Source organism: Melanerpes formicivorus, unplaced genomic scaffold (genome assembly GCF_026170545.1).
Source record: "Melanerpes formicivorus ecotype bairdi unplaced genomic scaffold, bMelFor1.0.p_v2 SCAF_56, whole genome shotgun sequence".
NCBI lineage: Eukaryota > Metazoa > Chordata > Aves > Piciformes > Picidae > Melanerpes > Melanerpes formicivorus.
Window position 1 is genome coordinate 4,286,553 of NW_027142408.1, and position 23,709 is coordinate 4,310,261.

A 23,709-nucleotide genomic window follows, 5' to 3' on the forward strand; every position below is an offset into this window, starting at 1 on the left:
AGCTGTCTCCCTTTAAAAGAAGATTTTTCAGGAAACCCTTTCTCCCTTTTTCCCAGTGCTGGCAAGCTAAAGGGGTCCCCTTTGAACTGTGGCTCTCTTGAATTATATTTGTCTTATCTTATTTAGATTACGGTCTGTCCAGGGTGTAATACATGTGGCTTTTCTGACATGATGTGTTCCCATGTGTGTTCTGTATAAACTCTGGACACCATACAGAATTATTCTGAAATAATAATAATTTTTCTTCTTCACATTCACACTTCCTTTTCCCTTTTCACATATGTTATTGCACTGAGATGAAAATCTGTCACTAAGTGGTTTGCTCTGCTGACCAGAGGAAATGAAGCTGCAGCAAAAGGGAACAGAAGGAATATAAAAAGTTATGAGAAAAGCACCACATTAGTTACAAAAAACCTAAATCCTACTATAAGGAGCTGCAGTACTGAAACCTAGATTAGAAATGTGTAGACAAAGAATGATTTTGGGGAGACTGTTTTTTTTCTTGTCAGGAGCAGCTTCCTTTCAAGCAGACTCCTTGCTCTTATGAAAAGAAAAGCAAGGAAGCAAGTGGAATGTAAAACATAGCTCTGAAGGAAGGAATGTTCCTATGGAGAAGTAGTGTATTTTATTAAACACATAATATGATTGGGAAAAGGAATAAACAAACTAACAGGCACTCAAAGCTTTCCCAGATCTAAAGCAGAGAGAAGCAGTAGGTTTCTGTTAAGCACAGACTTGGGAACAATTTCTTCAAGAATAATTTCATTATGCCAAGCTCAACTGTTTCCAACCTGTATTTAGTCTGCAGTTTGCTGCCTCATTTCAGGCCTGAAGGTAGGCTTGTGCTGGCTAGTTTTTCCAGATACTTTGGCAGACAATAACTGCACAGCTTTCCTTATTTGTATTTTACTCAGCCTGTTCTTGCTATGAGAGCACTGCTACATTAACAGAGCACACAGGCTTTTGCGTGCAGAAGAGGATGTCATATTATTAGTCAATTAAAAAAAATCCCTGGCTACATGCTTTAGCTTTTTGTTTCCACTCCATACCCTGTGGCTGGCAGAAGAAAAGAATTGTTTCAGGGTCTTCTGAAGTCCCTTTAAGATCTTTAGCCTTCAAAGTACTTTTCAGAATTTTATCACAGAGTCAGAGCATTGTTTCATTTGGAAAAGACCTCTTAGAGCACTGAGTCAACCTAACATCACCATAGCTGAACTGCTACGTACACACATTTTCTTGAACACCACCAGGGATGGTGACTCCACCACCTCCCTGGGCAACCTATTCCCATGCCTCAGAGGACCCTCAGTCAGCTGGGAGAGAGTTGAGGGATGTAAAAGGGGAATTCAAAATATCTCTACAGAGAATCTTAGAAAACAATAGGGATTCAGGAGATTCCTAGGAATGAGAAGGAGGCTTCTGTGTGGGACACAAGACAAAAATCCAGAGAAAAGAAAACTATTAATTTTGCTGCTCATGAGACAATTTGGTAATTGAAACTTCAGTAATGAAACCCAAGCATTTTAGCTAATGAATTATGTTTATACTGCTGCTCAAATCTGTGAGGTCCCAAGTGTGCAGATGCCCCAAACTATTCTTGTCCTCTTCCATGGACAAGGAGTTTGGTTTTGAGACTGCTTTAGGGAACAGTGTTAAATCTTACAACTTAACAGTCAGAGTCACCTATTCCAGACCCACTGCTGTTTGTTTCCCAGTACATACACACTCTGTCAACTTACTCATTGGGGTTTCTTGCATTGATATTGCTGTGACAAATACTTTCAGAATTATTTGTGTCAAAGTTTTGTACTTAAAGAAGTACATGAGGTGATCCAAGTCATTCTCAACTATCAGTCTGCTAGGAAAAGGAGCATCTGTACTTCATGAATGCATCTGTATTTTACTACATTTTAGGTCCCTCTGAAACCCAGTGGGTCATAATCACTGTTCCAAAACTGCATTTTAAATAACTAAGAGACAGGATTTCATCATTAGCTGCTTGCATTTTGTTCATTACGTGTTTCCAAGTTGAGACAACCACCCTTTAAACTTTGTATTTTATTCCAAACCTATTAATTTTGCTTTACCCTTCAAATTAGCATCATGGTTTGAGATGATTGGCAAACCACAGATTTCAGATTCCCAAGAGAGTGTTTAGTGTAGTAGGAAAGGTCAGACATTTCCAATAGTTTTCAAAGTTCTGTATTTTCCTCATTAGCACTCCCTGGAAGCTGGGAGAATAGAGCAGGGGAATGTGCTTGCACTGTTAGAGCATGCTTTTACATTTTCCCACTCTCAGCCACAGAAAGCGTACACCAATCTGTGCACGGACCTACCATAGGTCAGCATTTTCTATCATGATATTCACAAAAGGGATGCATTTGTATTTCTATGTTTTTACCAGATCACATTTTTGCAAAGTTTGATCTGAAAGAAGTCAGATAAAAAGACACAAATTTCACCCCCAATTAATTAAACAGGGTCTTTAAAAAGGAACCATCCAGTGATGTTTTGTACTGCACTTAGAACTGATTGCCCTTGTAGACATGACACTTGGCTCAACATAGACCTTTACTGACACTTTTAATCCTGCTTATGTACTAGGATGGAGCAGAGGGGTTTTCTGTTTCTTTGTGCCTTTAACTATATAGCAAATTGTGTCAATTCTGACACTGCCTAACTGCTACATAAAAAATATATATAAGTAGTAATTTGTTGTTCTTTTGTGCACCTTAAAGTACTTAGACCCAGGAATCACAGACAGAAGTGCATGATTTTATGCTATTTACTCTAGATGACATCCAGGTTCCACATCAGCTCATTTCCAATTGCATGGTGACTAACAGAGTCAAAACTACTAAAATAGTCATCAGCACAAAGAACAGGAACTCGATACTGCTTTTAAAAATGACCTTAAGAATTTACAAGGCTGGTACTTATTCAAAAATAATAAGTAGGGTGCAAAAGAATGTTATTAGCTTTGGCAAAACCTGTGGGGATATTCTGCTTGAATCATGTTACTCTAAGTTCATTAAACAATTATCTCTCTTACTTTATTTATTTTGTCTGATAATGCTCACAGGAAGCTTTGACTTTTTATAGACAAAACAAAAATGAAAGCAGACACAGTTCATATATCCTATTGGTTCATCTCCTGTCAGACAATCACTGTATAGAACAGATAATAATTCAGTGGTTTACAGCAGCAGTTTCTTCCCAGGAGCCATAAAGGACATTCAGCAACTTTTGCCTTAGCTGACAATGTGGGACAAGTGTTGCTTAAGGTGATTTCTCCAAAGGTCACTACACCTCTTCATTTCCATCATATTGGATTGTTCATTTCATTATCTGAAGTAACAGTGTGGTCTGTAGAAATGACTTCAGTTTCTTCAGAGAGCAAAGGTGTTAAATAATGTTAACCCAAAAGAATATGGGAAAATAATGCTAACTATTCAAAATTATTTCTATGAAACATTAACATATAATTGGTGGCAAGTTTTAAAACTATGCTTGGATCGAAGACAGAGGCATGCTCTCAACAGACCAAAAGAAAAATGAGGTTACCCTCAGTTTCAATAAAGGACTAAATATCTGCTAACCATTTCAAGTTCTAAAAGCATCTCCAATGCTTGCTCATATCCTATCACAGAATCACTAAAGTTGGAAAAGACCCCAAAGATCACTGAGTCCAACCTGGACTGCAACAGTTCAGGCTGTTGCACTTCATTCTAGACCAGACAGAGCAGTAGGCATGCAGAGGTTAGGTTCACTTTCTCCTTCTCAAACATGCACAGCATCAGTAGAAGACGACTACCTGATGAGGAAGAATCACAGCGGCAGAGTCTGGGTACGAGGTACAAACACTACACAAGTGTGACCCTTGGCTAGACAGTGACCCATACACCGCTGCCAGTGCATCTTCCTCAGGCCTGGATTTCAGTCTAACTTCCTTACTCTTTAACACAGGAGAGCTTTAACTAATGACACAAATTATGTTGAGAAGCTCTCACTGAACCAACTTCCTCACTCTGGATCAAATGGATCCTGGGAATAGGCAGAAACTTACTGCTGCGCTTAGTTCAGTGCATCCAAGGGAGATGGGTAAGTTTTAAGAAAAGAAAGCTCTGCTTTTGTACTCTAAAATAGATTCATGGGAGGTCAAGAGAGCTTTCTAATTTGTTCTTTGCAAATAAATTAACTGCAAGGTTAATGGATAAACATTCAGAATCTAAAAAGCATTTTACTTCAGTGTCTCTTGAAAAGAGAATTAAATCCTACCTCCAAAAAGAAAGACATTTTGGAAGGAGGACTTAGTTTTCCTCACAAAAGATACTGATTCATCCCAAACAGCAAAGACACAAATTACCAGGGGCATAGATGGTACCGGGCAGACCAACAGTCACAGCACCTGAGTATGAGTTTGAGCAGGGACTTGAGTTTTAGTCCTATAATCTGTCTAAATAATCCAAGCATCACACTCACTGGTTGCTCTTTTCTCTCGTGCTTGAGCTGGGCTGCCACACTAAATAGCTGAATAACTAGAAGATAACTGACACTAGAGTCAAAGAATTATAATGCTACTTTCAGACATGAATCCTAAAGTGAAGGTCTGTTCCAGTGAGGCCCAAAGGGAACAGATGAGGCAGGAGATGCTCCTCCCTGAAGAGAAGGGTGTTCCCTGATGGGAGCACACAACTCTGCTTTGACAGGAACTCCGCTACAGTTCTACTGAGTGTTCAGATCACTAGTTTAAAAAACCCTCTCAAAATGTCACCTGGCTCTTGTAAAACAGCATTTCCATCTTTTTTACTAAGATCAGTCTCTCTCATGATGCTCTGCTACAGGCTGTTAGCATAGTCAGGCTGAATCATGGTATCATTACATCAAATTGACTAAGTTTTATGTGTAAGGAATACCTTATTAACAGCCTTTGGAAGACCCTATTAATCATATCAGTACCCATCAATGGTGTTCAGCTGGAGCACTGGTGGCAGAGAAGGCACAAATGCATAGCCATGTCTCAACACAACACTTGGAACTCATGTTGTCCGGTAACATTTGCTTAGAGAAGACTATGCTGAGTCCAACACTTTTAAAACTCAACTGTACTTCAACACACAATTGTGCTTAATTTTGCAGCCAAAACCATTCCCCCAAATAAATAAGATGTTTCCCTGTGTGGCAACATTTTCTCTAGTGTTCAGTCTAGTTATCCAAAGCCTTCAGAGGTAAATACTGTTTCATCCTTGTTCCCTTAGATGATACTATTGAAATGTATACTGTAGAGTAAGGCTCGGCGAGGACCAGAATAGTGGCATGACCACATTTCCATAACACTGAATATGGTGTCTCACCACTTTGCTATCCTGCCTGTCTCCACTGACCATGCTGGATTTAGAGCTCAGGAAAAGCAGAGGACATGCTGTCTCCCTTTATAAGACTGATGAAAGTGAGTGTTATCTGAGTCACAGTGGCAGTCAGAAGTGATTCTGTATTGAAGGAGCGCGTCATTCTTTATCACAGAAGGGTGAGTCTCCATGAAAGAAGTTACTCACACAGTATCTCAATACGCATTCCACTCACCAAAAATCATTTCCTTACACCCAAAATACTCAGTAAATATTTTAAAGAAACAAATTGCTTACATGCCATCTATGCCAGTCTCTTGACCTAAATGATTTATAGTATCATAGTATCAGTCAGGGTATAACTCATGAGTTTGAAGTGCACTGTCATAAGAAATACATTTGTGACTGTGTTACAAAATGATTCATATCTGAGGGGTGCCTTTTCCATCCCCTTGTACTAACAATTCTCTCCTAAGTCTGTTCATGCATCACCTGTCTTGTTTGCTGACGGTGTACAAACAACACACCTTCTGTCTTCTCCAGGGATATGCATTCCCTAGTCTTCCCCTTTCTGACAAGTTCATCCTGTCCTCAGGTCCCTCATGTTTGCCAGAAGGACCGTGCTGACATTGTAAAGCAATGTATTAACCTCTTCATTCTCATGAAACCAAAAAAGATTTAAAATTCATTCAGAATAGCTAAATTTACTGAAATGGAGAATTGTGAAAGGCCTCATTTCCACAATATGAGCACTCAAAGCCAAATGCTCTTTCAAGACCATTCTCCTCAGCCAAGCCATAAGGTTTGTGTAATTTCTGTTTTGAAAAACAAAACACATCTGAAGTTGTTTGCAACTATAAGTGGAGAACAAAACCCTGAAGTTTGTGCAATTGTCAAATGTGCCTCTCATGAAAATGAAAGTGATGAACACAGTAATGTTACTGGAAGGAGTTGGGGATCTGTGTTGTAGTTGTTAGATTCTTCAAGCATTTGGGGGGAAAAAACAGATGAAACCACAACAGATAAAATGTGCCCCACCAGTTAATGCTCCAAAAGGGAACAGCAGAGCAGTTTGAGGTTTTGCCTCTTTGCCTATGTCAAACACAATGTTAATTGTGGCAAGGACCTGCCCTGAAACAGAGAAAAAGAGCATGTAAGTATTGCTAGTGAAGCAATACTTAGAGACAGAAAAGGTGGGCAGAAAAAAATTAAAACCTAATTGAAAAGTGGAACTGAAACTTTCACAAGAGAAATTGAAATAAGACTTAAACCAGATGGAGACCATAAAAGGAATTAGGAGACCACAGTTCTGAAACAGGAGCTGGACATTCTGGAAGTAACAATTAAACACAAGCAACATCTGGAAGTTTTCAGAATGAAGCAGAAGACTGTACTAAGAAGTAAAATCTTTCTTGGAATGGTAGCACTTGTTATGAATAATTCAGGTAGGTCTAGACCCATAAATAAGCAACTTGCAGTCTGTAGGGCTTGTAAGGATTGATGAGGTGAGAACATGAGGCAACCGCAGCCTGACTGTCACAGGCTAGAAGTCTTCCAGGCAGTGGTGGGACCTGTGCACAAACTAGAGCTTACTCAGAGAAGGGAGCTGTAGGAAGCATACCAGAAAAGGTAAAAACTATTTTGCCTAGAAGCAAATCACAGACTTACAGTCTGAAGAGGTGTTCAGCTGTCGTTTAGGTAAGCAGAAGACGTGTCACCAGGTAAAATTTACTAGGGCTCAGAAGAAAGTCAGAAACGCTTCCAGAGAAAGTTTTTGCTAACCATCTCCATGGTCCAGCTCTCCGTGTGCTGCAGATCTTAAGCCAAGAAAGAGCATAAATTATCCTGCTCTGACATCATACCATATTGGTAGCATGAAGCTAACCATCAGTTTGTCCCAACAGTTCTAAGAGAAAAGAAAAAGAAGAAAACCCCAACAGAAAAGAAAGTAGGTTTGTAGCACATACAGCTGCTAATGATGATTTCTGGGACAAGCTAGCAGCAGACTTGGTTTAGGCACTGAACTGACGTTGGACCCCTAGATGTTAATAAGGAATATGAGATGGGGGGGTGGGGGACTGGAATTTATTGATGAACATCATTCTTGCCTCAAGAAACCAAAAGAAAAACCAGCTGGTCAGGCAGACAGGAGGTGGTTGCCATAAAATGTAGAAATTCAGCTGTGAGTGTAGCATGGACAAGTGATTCTAATCTAGCTCATGACTCTATGAATGATTAAGAACCCTGATAGCTTTCTTTCATCAGAGAAGGGAAAACAGACCTACTCTAGCAATGAAGGCATGCAGTACAATCTAAGACTGCCACAGAGGGTTAAAACTACTGGCTAGGGAAAGGATTGTGGTGGGCTGGCCAAGGCACGCAATGTGAAATGTTTATTGGGAGTCCTTCTCCAGTGACAGAAAGCAAGAAAATAATATTAAAGGTCTGAGGAAGCCCCTGTAGGAAACTGATAATGGATGTTGGACTATTGAGTGTGAAATAACTTCTGTGAAAATCTTGGGAATTATTGAAGCAGACGTGCTAAAAGGCTGTAGAACAGGGAATCCAATATTCTGTCACCTACTTTGGCAAGAATGGAGACAGTAAGTGGGAAAGGTGCATTCATCCAAGAACTGAAAGACGGGAAATTGAGTCAGGACTCTGGATAGCCAAGATAGCACATGAGCTAATAAGTTGTTTGGATTTGATTATTGCTAATGACAGCCTAATGAATGCCAGAACGGCTTAAGAAGTAGACTTGTGGGAACCCTTCTTCTGAAAGCAGCTCAGGTTTGCACACAGTAAGCAATTGCTTTTTATTCTCATAGAAATCAGAACTCTAATGATTTTTTACATTCCCTCCTCAGGCAAAGAAATTAAAATAACAATAAAAAATCAATTTGAAAGAAAAAAGTTTGAGCCTTGCTTCAGGGAGATCTTAGCTGCTCTTGTTGCAGAACTACATATTGCTCTGCTTTCAAATCCATCAAAGAACAGATGCTGTGGATTCTGATAAGAAAAGGATGAACTCAAAGAGTTTCTTCTAAATTTCTTCCTGCTAGCACTGAATGTACACAACTGAAATGACCCAAGAGATTTCATAGCCACAAATGAGCTCCTAGAAGCAAAGGCACAAATTGCACTGCATGGCACAACTCTAATGGCAGAGCTAAACAGCATTGGTAAGGGCACATAGGCCACTATGAGAGAAGATGGCATAACCAGTCCTGCAGAACAGACAGAAACTGAATCAAAGCCAGTGACGGCCTCGTTCTTTCCAGGTGACTCCTGTAATGCAGCAGTGCTGTCACTCACTTTTGCATGCAATATTCACGCACACCCTTTCCAAGTGACCTGCTGTATGGATCTCATCTTAGCTTCAAGTACAAGGATATGTGCAAAGACTTCCTAAAACTGGAAGACCCAATAACCTTTGAGGGTGCTAGCAGGTCAGTGACCTGAGCCTAGGTCCAGCTTAGAAGCTGCAACCAGTACTTGCTTATAACTGAACAGATTTATCAGTTTGCCAGATTCTTTTTCAGTAAGAACCAAATGCACCAAAATAAAAAGATGCTCCAGAGATTTCTTATTGCTGCTGTTATATTATTAGGATAATGTTTATTGCTGTTAGATTTGAGGCCCCAGTGAGGTGTAAGCATAACAAGAACAGCTTAGAAAAACTGGAAAGCTCTATCTGAACTATGGGCTGAGAGTACATGCAAGAAGTCCAACCACCCCAAGCAAGGCAAATTACCACTGTGCTCTCCCACAACACTGCCCAGTTTGCATTAGGAAGAAACTAGGTCAGTGCTGCCATTATATTGAAGCTCAGACACTGGAACATAATCCAGTAACCCACAGTAGTCATTCTTGCATCCACCACCACCCTTCATTCAACATCTGGTGGTAAAACAAAGTCACAGAAAGGGGCCTAAGCTGGTTACCTGGGAGAGATGGTTCACAGGAGCAGAGACAAGTCTAAAGCCCATCTTTTGCATGACTGACTTACAGGGTAGCTATCAGTAAAAGTCCAAACCAGATCCTTTTTATGTGGTAAAAATAAAAGCTAGGAATAAAAGGTATTGCTTAAGAGAAGCAAAATTAATTCAGACTGCTTGAACTAGACAAAACCAACATGATCCCATCATCTAATCCTGGGCAGGCTCACACTCTTCTAGGGGAGAATTTGAGGCAAATGTTTGAATCACTGAAGGGATTCAGGTAGTGATAGGACTAGGGGGAATGGAATGAAGCTGGAGGTGGGGAGATTCAGGCTGGATGTGAGGAGGAGGTTCTTCACCATGAGAGTGGTGAAACCCTGGAATGGGTTGTCCAGGGAGGTGGTCGAGGCCCCATCCCTGGGGGTGTTTAAGAGCAGGCTGGATGAGGCTCTGTCCAGCCTGATCTAGTGTGGGGTGTCCCTGCCCATGGCAGGGGGGTTGGAACTAGATGATACTTGTGGTCCCTTCCAACCCTGAATGAAACTATGAAGCTATGAAACTATGATAGATACAAAAAAAGCCCACATGGGAAAACTTTAATAAGAAAGGCTGGATTTATCAGATGGTCTAAGCAAAGCTGTAACAAGCAGAGCAAAGCTCGGTAGTTCCTATAGTATGTACGAATTACAGCAGCCATGGGGAGAGAATTGCTTAGGTTGCACCTACAAATTGTACTTTCCCCATCAGCAGAGCCAGTAGAATCTTCACATGTTGGTTCCCCCCACAATCAATTGATGGTTTATACTTTACTTGACTTTGAACCAAGGCAAAACAGTTTTCCAGTTTTCTGCAAAATCAAAACTTTATGAATTCTGAAAGGAGATTTCCAATTTTGCAAATCTATTCAAAATTTTGATTTTGTCCATTTGATGCAATTTTTACTCCATCCGAGCTGTGAAACAGATTCTGCTTATCCACAGCAGCAGAGGTCTGATTATTTTTCACCTCCCTAATTTGTATTTTGAACTAAGATAAAGATACTGACAAGAAGGCTTCCTTACATTCTGAAGTGGTAAGGTTTGCAGCAGAACTTCCTTTCATTTTAGTACATTTGAAATGTTGGCTTCACTTGGTGCTTCTTGAAAAACCTTGGGAAAAACATTTTTCTTTTCCAGGCTGATAGGACAGTTCTGAAAACTTCACTGGGAGTATCACTGAAATCTAGACCCACCCTCAGGAGCTCAGGGGAAGGAGCTGCATCAGAAAGTCTGATCAGGCAGCAAACGAAAAAACCTCAGAAGTTATTTAGATTGGAGTAAAATACTCTGAGTTGGTAAAGGGCAAATGGCCTGCTGAAGTCATGTCATCTTTCTTTCAGTTGTATTTGGAGTATCAACACTTCCAGTGCATAAGCTTGATTGGCAGAGGTGTTGTATGACTTGGGATAAACCCTAGTAAAACTTTCCATTCCTGTTCTGGAGGAGCTCCCCTGAGATGCAAACATCTATGCACCATCACATGCCTGTTACTCTCTAATGTCACAGCAAGTTAAAATGTCAGTAACATCCTTTAGTGCATAGGCCTCACCCTGACCTCATTTTGATCTCAGTAACTGATCCTCCAGAAAGTCCTGAATCCTGGGCAGTAATACTCAGCTAATTGAGTAACAACAATGTTACGATTTTGGAAAGTAGCAGCCATGACCAAGAGTGGCCCACACAGGGCTGCAGGGCCATACCACATCACTATAGGAAGAACCACCTGTTTAAAGTAGTAGAAAGTACTGTTTGAGCTCTAACAGGTCTAGAGGTGCACAGCTACTCCACATCTCCAGCTTACCATTTTGTACTCTTTCCAGCTCTTCTGAAAATCCAGACTGCCATCTTCTCGGTGCTGTATAACTGTCCATCCTCCTCCAGCAGTTTCCATGTTGCAGAAGACCTATGCAATAGAACAAACAAACACAACACACCAAAGCCAAATGAAATAAATTTGTGTTGGAATCCTGCCATCTTAGGGGGGAAAATATTTATGCATCATGGAGCTAAGGAGGCCTCTTTTCCTAAAGATTCATGCCTGGTGTCCTCGATGGAATCCTCAATCTCTTGATTACAACCTGATGTTCAGCTTAATTCTCACAGTAATGCTTCCTCGTCTTTAAGCACAATACCAAAGAGCATCTCCCCATCATTCTCTCCTGCACCCTGTTTTGCTCCTGACATTCCCCCCACACTAATTTTCTATTTTCTCTTCAGTGTTCCTGAAACCACTCCCTTCCTCTTCCATAGATTCATAGATTCATACAACAGTTTGGGTTGGAAGGGACCTTGAAGATCATTTAAACCTACAAGATAAATTCTGGGGAAGACAATACACACTTTTTCTGTCCATTCACATTGTTGGGTATATGGCAGGTGACAGCAATCATTTTTGATCCTACTTTTCTTTGACATGATTTTAAGATCTGATTTGAGTTTCTCAGGGCTACTCATCCAAGCAAACTTTCCTGGTTTTCCTCATCCAAGCCCTATTGGCACCGCAGCTATCCCAAATTTCAATTGTCTGTGCTCTTGAAGAGTTCAATCCCTCTTTTTAAGCAAGATGTCCATTTGCAAAGAGGTTGAAGAGGCATCTGGCATCCCCATCAGCAGGAGCCAATCCACTAAGCACTGGTTGGTAACTTAAAGCCCTAAGCTGTTTTGCCAAATTGAAGGTTACTATCCCATTCAGCTAAGTAAAAATGAATTCCTCAGAGAACCTCTCAAGCAAAACAATTGCAACCCTTTCATGCACATAAGCATTGCTGCAATAATCCTTTGTAACTGCTTTTGGTTTAAGTTGCTCCAGGCATGCCAGGGGAAGTCCCTGTGCAGGTACAGGAAGAAACCGGAATGCTACACAGTGCAGATGTGAACTTGATTCAGGGTGACTACAAGAAACCCCCCGATTTCCTAGAGAAACATTTTGGCCCTGTTCCTCCTTCAGGGAAGACAGCATGAGGCAAAACATTTATCTACAGGATTTAATTCCTTTAGTCTGACTTACAGTAAGAATTTCTAACTGGTGTATTTACTTTCCTCGTAAGTCATTTCTAGCTCTCATGAACCCAGGGCCAATTTTTAAAGCATGAAATCCTCAGCAGTATTAAGACTACACATTTTAAAGACACACTCAAAGAAATAATGCAGGTTTCATATTAAAATATGATACCTCTTAAAAAATAATAGTTCTGAACACTATAGGAAATGAAGAGAAAACAGCACAGTGAAAGAAAGATTGACCAGCAGCACACTTTTTCACTAGCCAGCATTGTGTGGTCTGGCACTTTCCGTGGTGGTGGACACAAACACCTGCTGCATTAACAGGAGTGCCAAGATGATTATAGATGTTCACTGTGCACAGCTCTAGCCAACAGATGTCCTGAACTGGCTTCTGTCCCAGGCAAGGTCAAGGCACTCAGCCATTAAACACCTTTTCACATGTTCTGACATTTAACCCTCTACCAGAAAAGAAAAGAATGAAGAAAAGCCACTTGAAGGTTGCATACATCTCCAAATTCTGAGCTTGTTGTCAATAAAATGACCTGATTTAAAGAGCTTGCAAAGCATTACACTATTGCACTTCCTTAAAGGCACGGGTAAAATCACTCAAGCTCTTAAAAGACATATACAGGATTATTTAGGTAGTTTAGTTTTAAGAATTAAATCATAATAAATGTCAAAATAAACACTGAGAGATAAGCCCAATTTTAAAGTAAACACAAGGAGGGGGTTACCACATACAGTGTTTTAAGGGCATGCACACTAAAACATCACAAGTCTAGTCCACAGTGTCAGCATGGAGCAACAATCTCAAGACCAACCATATATGAAGCTAAAACCAGCAGAACACTGGGACTGACAGTTAACTTTGTGTTCAGAACACAGGGATATTTTCTATTGGGATATTTGGGATTCTAGGAATTTGGATTCTAGTGTCCCTTGGGATACATAAAATGAAATGCAGGTATACTTTTGTGATCCAAAGCATAAATAACTATAAATGAGATAGCTGCCAGTGGCTGCAGCTCTTACAGAAGTTAGCAATTCTCTAAGCCTCTCAAGGCATGCCAAAGCTGTTCATTGTATTCTAGTAATTCAGATAACCAAGCTGGCTTGCAACTAGTGGGTATGTCTCCATGGAGTACCTATCAGGATATGAACTTGGGTCCCAGAGCAAACTAACTGTGTCTGTGTGGTGCTCCCTTTGTGCTAATTAGCCCTGGCACCACATTGCATTGGTGTGATTTTTGAAGCTATCTCAGCTGGAATTAGTTCAGCTGTCTCTGCACAGCACTACCTTGCAGACTGCTAATGAAACCTTAATGTCTGAAAAAACATCTGTTAAAGCAATCATACTCCTCACTTGACTAACATGAACATGCCTGGGATCAGCTCTTACTATGCTATTGCTAGGGCAAGACAGAAACGTGGTAGCAGAAATGCCCTACACACACAAATAATTTATTGCTGAAACAGGAAGCCTCCAAGAAAAAATAATGCAATGCTAGCAGCTAAGTTATGCTGCTTGTATCGATCGAATGCAGTGTCTGTAAACAGGGATAGAGTGGAAAGACAGGGTGGTGAGCTCAAGGTAAATATGCCAGAAGCATCAGTGCCTTCAGATAATCATTGCCTTTCATTGCAGCCCAGCTTCTGGGGCTGGTGTATGAACTGTAATAAGCCTAAGGTAAGCCAGTGCCAATTTCTACATACAGTTTGGAGTTTGATGTTACATCCCTGTTTCAAGGGGAACAGCTTCTACAGAACTTGTCCTGATCAGCAATGCTTGAAGGTATCTCTGCTTTTTACATCATGTTATTTTCCCACTCACATTCACCAGACTTATATTGATCTTGGCCCATAATTCCACTCAAGGTTTAATGAATTCTAATTCCATAGTAAGCTATAACATGTTTACATTTACAGGGTTCCAAAGATCTCTAATAAAACCAAGGTCAGGTTGGAAATCACTTTTACTTATCTTAATGTCATGCAAAAAAAAGTCTGTAGACAATAACACCAGTAGTATTTGTTATGACCTTTTCCTGTTTGCAGGGTCACAATTTTACTGCTGGAATAGCAAACCCACCAGACAGACCTGGTTCCCTCCCTCCTGTTTGGCCTACTTTCCAGACACACTGCGTTTTCCTCTCCCAGGTAATCAGCCCTTGGCCTTGTTGGGGGACGCTTCCAATGGCAGCCGGTGAGAAGGAGAGCCACTGTTTCTCCTGGCTTTGACAGACTCAGCTACCTCAGCAGAAAAAAAACCCTTTCAAAAAATCAGGGTCCTCTACAGATTAATGTTTCCTTTTCACCAGAAAATAACCCAAGGAAGTTTTATGAGAAGGACAGGGTTACACACGCTTCGTTATTTCGAACACTGCTACTATTCAGAGTGTTGTTTTCTTTACGGTAAAACCACCCTGCCCTGCTCCCTGCAGGAGAAGCAGGAGTTTTTGGTAAATCATTACAATTAAACCCCACTTGTTCTGCTACTTATCTCCCTGTCCTACCAGATCATCTCCCCCGTTACCTTTCTCCTTATTGTACTTTACTAATTCTCTTCTAAACTTCATCACATATTTATTTGCAGACATTGTCTGATTCAATTGATCTTGCCAAGGGGGAGGAAGTGAGTCAGCTATGGAGTGTATGTTGGAACCCAGGAAGGACTATCCATCAGCAAGAAAGAAGAATGTCTGGAAAAACAGAGTTTATCACTTTCTTGACCCTATTGTACTTTTTCCAAGCCTGACTATAGCCCAGGTTATCTATACCAGCATAATATTTTAGAGAGTGAGAATGTCAGTAAAGGCTCCAAATGCTCCTTTAAGGCCAGAGCAGCATCCTTTTAACAAAGAAGAAAATGAAACTAGGATTTACTTTACCTTTTTAGGATCTGAGACATTGCTAATGTAAATAGTGTAGACCCCACTTTTGTTAAAACCAGACTGGTATACATCTGCACAGTCTCTGAAGGGCTTTTCTTCTTCCTTTTTTGCATTCTTTAGTAAAACTACAAAACAAAACAAAAGGGGTAATGTAAGTTACAACAGCAATTTCAAGCATTTGTGTATCAAGGAAGTCCACTTTTGTACACTCTGTCCCTTTTAAGCATACACAGCATTAACTGTACTGATTTTCATATGGTGCATTTGGTAAACCTGGTGGAAGAACTACTGTGAAACTCAGGCAGATGCCAGATGAGGCATCAGCAGAAATAAGTTATGATACCAACAGCTGAGCAAAGCATCCTGTCTACAGCAAGGGAAACACTGTGCATTCCTTCTGAGTACAAAGGTTTGTGCATCTACAGGTGTGCCTCTGACTCAAGCTGTATCTGTGACATTGCCAAAGAATGCCCCAGAAATGTCTCAGGGAGGTTGAAAACTTGTTTGGTGTTGTGATCTGACCCAGGTGTTTACCTAAGACAGCAAAGCAAAACCCTGGGAGCAGGGAGCTTGTGCCCTTCCTCCATAAGGTTCTGTCTTTTGAACAGCCTAGGGACTTTGGGCAAAGGGGCTGATTGCTTAAGCTGGCCTTCTTCTCTGGGAGTTATTTAATGTTTTTGATATCTACATGCATAAAACAGCTCCATGCAATTTGGGGGGAGGGGGGGGAAGAAAAATGAATGTGACTGAAATCAGTTTGTAGTCAGGATTTATTGAATTGGTATTTAGCTCAGGACAGGAAAGCAATTAATGTTAGAATGCCAGTGCAGATCTCCATCCTGTATATTGCAGACAGACCACTTGTATGACTCTGGGCTGAGAAATCAGGAGGATCTGAGGATCTCAGTCTTGAAGAACCAGGAGACTCTGTAGAGGTAACATCTGAGAGTGTTCCTTCACTTTCCCAAACTAAAGCATGACCCCACACCATACTGAAGGCTATGACTTCATTCCAACAACACATACTTTACGCTCATCAGTATTCCCATGGAAATCCAGCAGTTAACTCAGATTCTTACAGTTAAACATGTCTTTAAGTACCGTGTGGGGCCTGGGCCAGCACTTTATTAATCCCTACAATACAGAAACAATATTTAAGTCCTCCAGACACACTCATCATTTGGTGACATATCACTTCAATTTTGGCTTGAAAGTTTGAGTTATAGGTACAAAAGGGACTGTGTCTTGTTTGCTCTCAATGAAGTGTCCTGCACTGCATAACTGATGGTTAACAGCAGCAATGTGCCAAAGTGCTACAGCCTCGTGCAGCACCTGGGACTGGCCAGGCCAGAAGAGGCTATTCAGTAACACCAAAGCCTTGGAGCTTGGTATACTCTCTCCTTTTTGAACGCCTCAAAGTAGTATTTTAGGATGGCAAATTCCTGACAGATAACTGGCAGTGGTACCCTTCACAGATAGAGAAACTGAAGCAGAGAAAGGGTAAATGTTTTACCTCCATGATTTTATGAAGAGCTGAAAACAGGAAAGTCATGAGAAATCCAGTCCTGAATTGTAAGACTATCCTGCTGCCTAGGCAAGCATTTTACATGCATGTTGCACTCTCTTCTCCCTTGCAGGTGTTCTATATTATTCATCTAAAACTTGATTTTAACAAACATAACCCATTTCTCCCTTCCCATTTATTTGCTGCATATTCAGTATTTTTACCCAACATCATCAGCCAGTGTAAAACCTGGTTCACATGCCTGCATGTGAACTTCAACTGGGAAGCCAATGCCTGTGGAGCCTGGCCATGCTTGGAAAATGTAGTGCTGGCAGTTTCCTCAGGAGGTGTCAGGGAATGAGATCCTCAGCAAGGTACACAACTCAAAGGTTCTATTTTCTAGATAAGATCTAGAACTGAGGCTTTCACAGTTTGTGTTAATTAAAGGTTTCATGGTACTCTCCTATGTTAGCATCAGTGGCCAAAGTCCAACTTGAGTAGTTACTTGGGGTTGGAGCCCAGGCCTGGAAGAGCTAAAGTAAAGCCTCTCATTGATTTCAGAAGGCTGTCTATTAGAACCACTCTTCCTGGCCTGAGTTTCTCTAATGTGGTTGTTTCAACTACAGACATCAGTCTCCCTTCTCCAAAAAGCCATATCTAGTTATGCAGAGGCAGGGTGCTCATTGCCTCGGGCCTTAAAGTATATTGGAATATTCTGTTTTGTAATATCTATATGCAATAGAGAGATTATCTTGCCTCTGTTTAACTGCCACAGACACACTGAAAACCACTTGGAAACAACTACCTAAGAGTCAATCAAGGAAACTTTAATTTGGTCCCCCTTTAACTGAAAGTTAAAGAAAAATATAGTAAGTATATCCTAAAGTTCATATTATTGACATTACAAACTAGGGAAGGTTTTCATTTCAGAGCTTAATTTCAGAGCAATGGCCAATTAGTTCAACCCTCCCTTTCAGTATCAGACAGCTAAAATACCAGAGATCACAGCCAGGAGATGTGTTAATTTCCTACAGACTAAGCAACTCAGCACCCTTCTTTTGCAGCAGTGGGTTTTGTTCAGTGCACTGCTGTGGCCAGGAGAAGGTGGCTCGCCCTGGGTGCCTCTCACCCCTCTCTCAGGTGCTGCTGCTCTCCCTGGATTCAGTACGGTATATTAAGCACGTTCAGCAAAAAGTTTGGTTTCTCTTAATACATCAGACTGTGATTTTCAAGAGCAGCCCAAAGTTATCAGAAAATTAATACTCAGGAATGTTGCTGGTAATGTTCTTTTAGGGTAAAATATGGGAGGCTTAAGGTTTGCTGTTGTTTTTCTAACCTAATATTCCATACGATTTCCAAACCACTTCTACCTACGCTAGCTCCAGACTGTTTTTCTATAGCATTACCTTGAATCCTTTACACATTAAGTTCCTGACTGATGCATTGGCTCACATATGGTAGAAGTGTAAGGACGTGTTGTTTAAGAAGTAGCAAAGCTCAAAGTACTTCCAAAAAAATACCCAGCCACTCCATTTCTGTGTGCAGCTCCGAGATCTTAACTGCCTCCACGCAGGTCTCTGCTGTTAGTTTAGTGATTTTCAAGCCATGCTCATGCAAAACTTTACTATACTTGAAGACAAAGGTATGTCTCTGTCCAGCAAAATCATATCATTAGTTTTTAAACCTGAGTGCTTAGCCAAAATTAAGACCCCTTGAGAGTTTTGGGAGGGTTTTTTGCCTTCTCTGGATGAATGAATTGGTGAAGTCATGCTCCTTTGAAGCAATGATGCCTGTGTGGAAAATCCTGTTTCCTGGAACAGAGGGACAATTGACAAGAGGAATAATTTCTTCTTTCATTGCCCTTCCAAAAGTCTCTTTTTTTTAATTTACTTTTAGCCTACTAACTTTCTCCTTGCACTATCCTGTCTCTCTTTCCCTACTTAATTAATAATTTCTTTCAGTATTCACTCTTTCAACTATTCCTTGACGACTCAAGTCCAGGCAATGCAGCAGGTACCGTCCAGCTCTGTCAGATGGCTGTTTCCCTGTAGAGACTGTTAACAGCCTCAGCAGTGCAAGCCACTCTGCAGCCCTGTGGAGGAACAGGAACCCAAATCAGTAAGGTTTCTGCTGTGAACTGCCAGGGCTGAGCAGCTCTTCTGCTGCTTCCACTAGCAGCATACCAACCTTCAGTAGAAAGGCGAGGAGCTGGGGTCAGCCCCTGAGCTTGCAGCCTCTTCTCTTTTCCTCAAGAGGGTTAATGGGTGCCTACAAGTGACAGAGCTCAGATATATAGAGGGCCTTTTCCCAGAACAATATCCAATGTAAATATAAGGAAAAGCTTTTTCACTGTGAGGATGACAGCCCTGGAGCAGGCTTCCCAGAGAGGTTGTGGAGTCTTCCCTGGTGGCATTCAAAACCTGCCTGGATGTGTTCCTGTGTCACCTGCTGTAGGTGGTCATGCTCTGGCAGGGGGGCTGGACTGGATGAGCTTTTGAGGTCCCTTCCAACCCCTAACCATCTGGGATTCTGTGAAATCCCTTAAATGGTTGTTACTTGTTTATGCCTCTGTGTAGGGTGAGACTATTTTCCTTCTGTAAGGTATGAAAACAAATCAATAGTAAGTGAATTCACTAGCTCCGAGCAGCTATTGCAAATGAAGGTTGCCTGCTTTCCTGCTCAGAGTTAAAGAAATGCAGACTGATTACAAAGAATAAGTAGCTTCTGAAGTAGTTAATAATCTCAAGTTCTCCTCTAGGAATAGAAAATTCATAACATAGAAGACACAAGGAACTACAAGCCAGCCATCTCACATCTGTGCCCAGCAGGAGCATGGAGCAGACCCTCCTGGAAAACCTGCTAAGGCAGATCACAAGGAGGTGATTGGTGGCATCCAACTCTTCCCTGTGAGGGTGGGGAGGCACTGGAGCAGAAAAAGTTGCCCGGAAAAGTGGTGGAGGCTCCAGTCCTGGAAGTGTTCCAAGGCCAGGCTGGATGGGACCTTCAGCAACCTGGTCCAGCAGGAGGTATCCCAGCCCATGGCAGGGGAGTTGGAACTAGGTAATCTTTAAGGTTCCTTTCAACCCAAACCATTCCATGAAATATTTTTTTTTCTCCTAGCTATATAAAAATTATTTAATCTCTACTGGAAAAAAACTAAAACCAAACCCAAACCAACCAAAAGCCCCCAGCAAGCATAAAACCCAATATCATTAACTATTTTAATTGACATTTCTGGTTGGTTGTGAGACAATGAAGGGATCATTTAATTGCTGTTCAAGTCTCAGATATTTGGTGAACGAAGCTTGCATTTTGTTGCCAATAAAGAAAGTTAAACTGCAGTTCATTACGTTGACTGAACCAATAAAATCACATTCATATTTCATAAATTGAGACCTGAACCTCCATGTTTGTTGAATTAGTTGGGGCTGAGTTAATCATGAGAGTCTTATGTCCTTCAGTGATACTGCCAGTAAATGAAAGGCAGCTGTTGGGGTTTTTGCATAATAGTGACCTATTTGGACAAATATGTGGAGATTTCTGTAGTGTCTTAGTGAATTACTCTATTTTCATTACTTTAATGTTTTATTTACACAAATCTAATTTTCTTGTAGTGCTTACCAATCACTACACATACCAAAAGACACTTTAAAAAGTTCTTCATGCTTTTGAAGCCAGAAAGGAAAAGCCCCTCTCCACATATTGGAAAATATAGCTGACCTAAATCTTAACTGCTCTGTCAGAAGCATCTGAGGTGAACATTTCTGTCCCCAGATGAGCAGCTTCTAGCAAATCAAAAAGGAGAAGGTTGAAAGATGATGATTTGTACCTACAGCTGTAGCATTCCAGCACTGGGTCATCCAAGGACTGCGAAGGAGCAGCCTCTCTCTAGATCCAGGCTGCAAATAAATTTTGCCTTGATCTTGTCATGGTTCCAGACACATGGTGGGGAATACTGCACTTCTGTAGGGGACCCTGTATCTCTGACCTATCTATCCTAGCCATCTGGGTACAGCTGCTCTGCACCACCACAATTCCACTTACGATGGCAAGTAGTCCTTGGCTCGTGAAGAATCAAATCAGGAAGAGTTTGCTAATGGTACCAAAAGGATGTCAGTCAAATATCCCCAGTGAGGAGGCCTGGAACATGGCCCACATATGTATATGTGTTCCCAGACTTAGCAGCAGGAACCACAAACACATCTGACAGAGAGAGGCTGAAGATTATTTTTGTTTTGAGGAGGAAAAACACACAGTTACAGGCACTCAGTTCTTGCTGCCTTACAGCCAGAGGTGCGGTGTGTTTCAGTGGCCTAGCCCTGCACATACCAACCTCTGCTGGAGAACAGACATTCAGCTGCATCTAACAGTTGTCTGCGATGCTCAGCTGCTCACTGCAGCAAGGCAACCTTGTGACAGCATAGCTGTGCTGCAAAGGTTACACACACCACAGGAAAAGGCACAAACCTGGAGGATGGCTTCAAGGTTTGCTCTCCTGATAGCCACAGTGCTGCCTACAGACTGAAATGCAGTCACTTACGAGCATTGTTGTGTCCCTGCCTACAAGGACTGGGAAGTGCATTTCCAGGAGTCTAGCTTCAGGTACATAAGAGCTACTCTGTGTTTTCCCTCTCTAAAAGTACTTCCTGATTATTAAAGATACAACCACCACCCAATCCAGCCAGTGTGGAAAAGAATTACAGAATTACAATCCAGTGAGATGCATGAAACTAAAAATAATACTGTGGTTAGCTATGATTTATACCAGCAGGAACTTTTTGTGGCTCTTGCTAGTTAGGCAGAAGTTGGAAGTGCGAACTTTCAGGCATTTAGCACCCAATTTAAAATTCTTATCAAGACAAATTACCAATGTCCATTTAGCATCCTCCCTTTATTAATATCAAATGTTTTATTCTCATTTCCACAATTCTTGAATAGCATCTTTTTAAAAAGCAAAAGGAGAAGGCAAGTAATAATAATAATAAGATAGCTGCCTCTGAATGTCATGGGAGTCCAGCAGTCTTCTCTGATAAGTCACTGTTTGTGCATGCTGCTGGGCTCGGGTTGGTTTATTAGGGAGGCGAGAAAAAAATTAGGGCTGGAGTTTAGACATATATTATCCTGCCAGCAAAGTATACATTCACCAAAAGGCTTTGCAAAGTGACACTTTGTTGTGAGATCCTTCTGGATCTAACAAAAAGAGCTGGCCAAAGGCAAATCATACTGGAAGAAAATATTTCTTTCCTGGGCACTGTTGCTCTATTTTATAACTTCACTGTCAAAGGTTCCACAAAAGACACATGAAGTCATGAGCGTGGCTGTACCAGGTTACATTGTCACTCCATCCTCTCTAGTGTCCCATCTCCAGCACCAGAAACCCAGGAATTCGTGTGGCTTCCTCACCAGTCTTGATCTTTCAGCTCTCACTGCTCTTCTGGCTTTTTTTTTGCTTATGCCCTCATAATTACCTTTTTTTCTCTCTCCTTTTTTTTTTTCTTTTGAGGCTTTTTCCTCCCTAGGAGAACCTTAACATTTTGCAAGAGCCAGGTTAACACCTGCCCCCCAGAAAAGGTCCTCGGCAGGAACACATGTCCAAGGCAGATGACTGGAGAACAGCATGAGAGCAGGCAAGCATCCCCAGGAATTGAGAGCACAGGCACTTCCTCTGCCAAATACAGTGTCTGTCTGTTTCATAGGCTTTGGAAGAATTCTCTTCTATGAATTACTCCAGCTGCTTTTTTGAAGCAACATGAATTTTAATGTCATAGTGTCCCACACAAGGGAACTAACTCCACACACATAGCATGTGAAGGACAATCTCCCATTGCTAGCTCTCAATAAGTGTGTTCCAGGTGGTGACCCTGTATTCCCAGCTGAAGGTGTCAGCAATTCTGCACCCATGCTCTACAAACCACCTAGAATTTCTACTGCATCCTTTACTACCCTTTGTATTGCCTGAAGTACCTCTGATAGGCTTAATGAATGCTGTTTCATATCTGCCTTGGTAGCTTTTTCTGTCCTGATTTGTTTTTCTATCTTGGCTTTTTCTAATGAACTGTGGAGTCCAAGATTTTACACAACATCAGAGCACATCGTGAATTATCTAATTTCCTTTCTGATCCTTTATAACAGTTTATAAAATACTATTTTCAGTAACAGGCCAGTGGCACCTCTTGTGTCCTTCACTCAAGAGTTCCTTGGAAGTTTACCTTGGAATTACAGTGGCATTTTAGAAGGAAGAAAGGAGAACTCTAGAATTCCTTCCTCAGTCCTGCTCATCTGCTGAATGGTTAGAGTGGAAAATGCTGGTCTTCACTGAAGTGGCCAGAGTTGATGGCAGCATAAGTGTGTGTGTATATAGATATAAATACATTCACATGTACATTCACATGTGTACATGTCTAATGTTTAAGGAAGCACTTACTCATGACCCAGAACCCAGTGCAATGGCAGAGTGTCACTTAAGTGACACAGTGGTGCTGTCCCCATCTGAGGGTTGCAGACTGCCTCCATAGTCACAGAAGGAATCAGCTGATTCAAGATCTGGCAGAAAGGGCTCTGGCTTGGTGTAAGAGCAAAGGAGGGAAGCATGCTCGGGGGGGCTGTTTGTTTGTTAGAGTTGTTTTGCTTCTTTGTTTCTTATGCATGTTTATTATTTCACTGGAGCAGCTCAACGATCTGGTTCATCCTGTGACCCTACAATCACTAGACTGGGTGGTGAAGTGGAAGGACTTGGTTTCCAAGGAGCAATGACAAAAGCACAAATAGCCCCTGTGACATCGACCCCTAGCCCTTCATGGCTGCATGCATACCACTTAACTGCATGTGGGAGGTCCCAATGGATGTGGAAGTGTCTCTTAAATACAGTCCATCATAACTACCAGGCTATGCTGAAATGAAGTCAGTAGGGTTACAATGATTCTGCCAGTCTAGGGACTGGTCCAGTTTCGGATTAATTAGGAACATGAAGGTTCATTACATCTA

The 23,709-nt window shown here is 41.4% G+C and overlaps 1 protein-coding gene across 1 annotated transcript in view; it reads right to left on the reverse strand.

The window, feature by feature from the left end:
* ANGPT1 (angiopoietin 1) overlaps positions 1-23,709 on the reverse strand; it is a 129,826-nt gene that overhangs the window by 30,900 nt on the left and 75,217 nt on the right. The window contains exons 5-6 of the mRNA XM_068161286.1: positions 15,219-15,346; positions 11,129-11,230 (exon numbers count right to left, since the gene is read on the reverse strand). Coding sequence (XP_068017387.1) covers positions 11,129-11,230; positions 15,219-15,346 — 230 coding nt within the window. The remainder of the gene's footprint in view (positions 1-11,128; positions 11,231-15,218; positions 15,347-23,709) is intronic.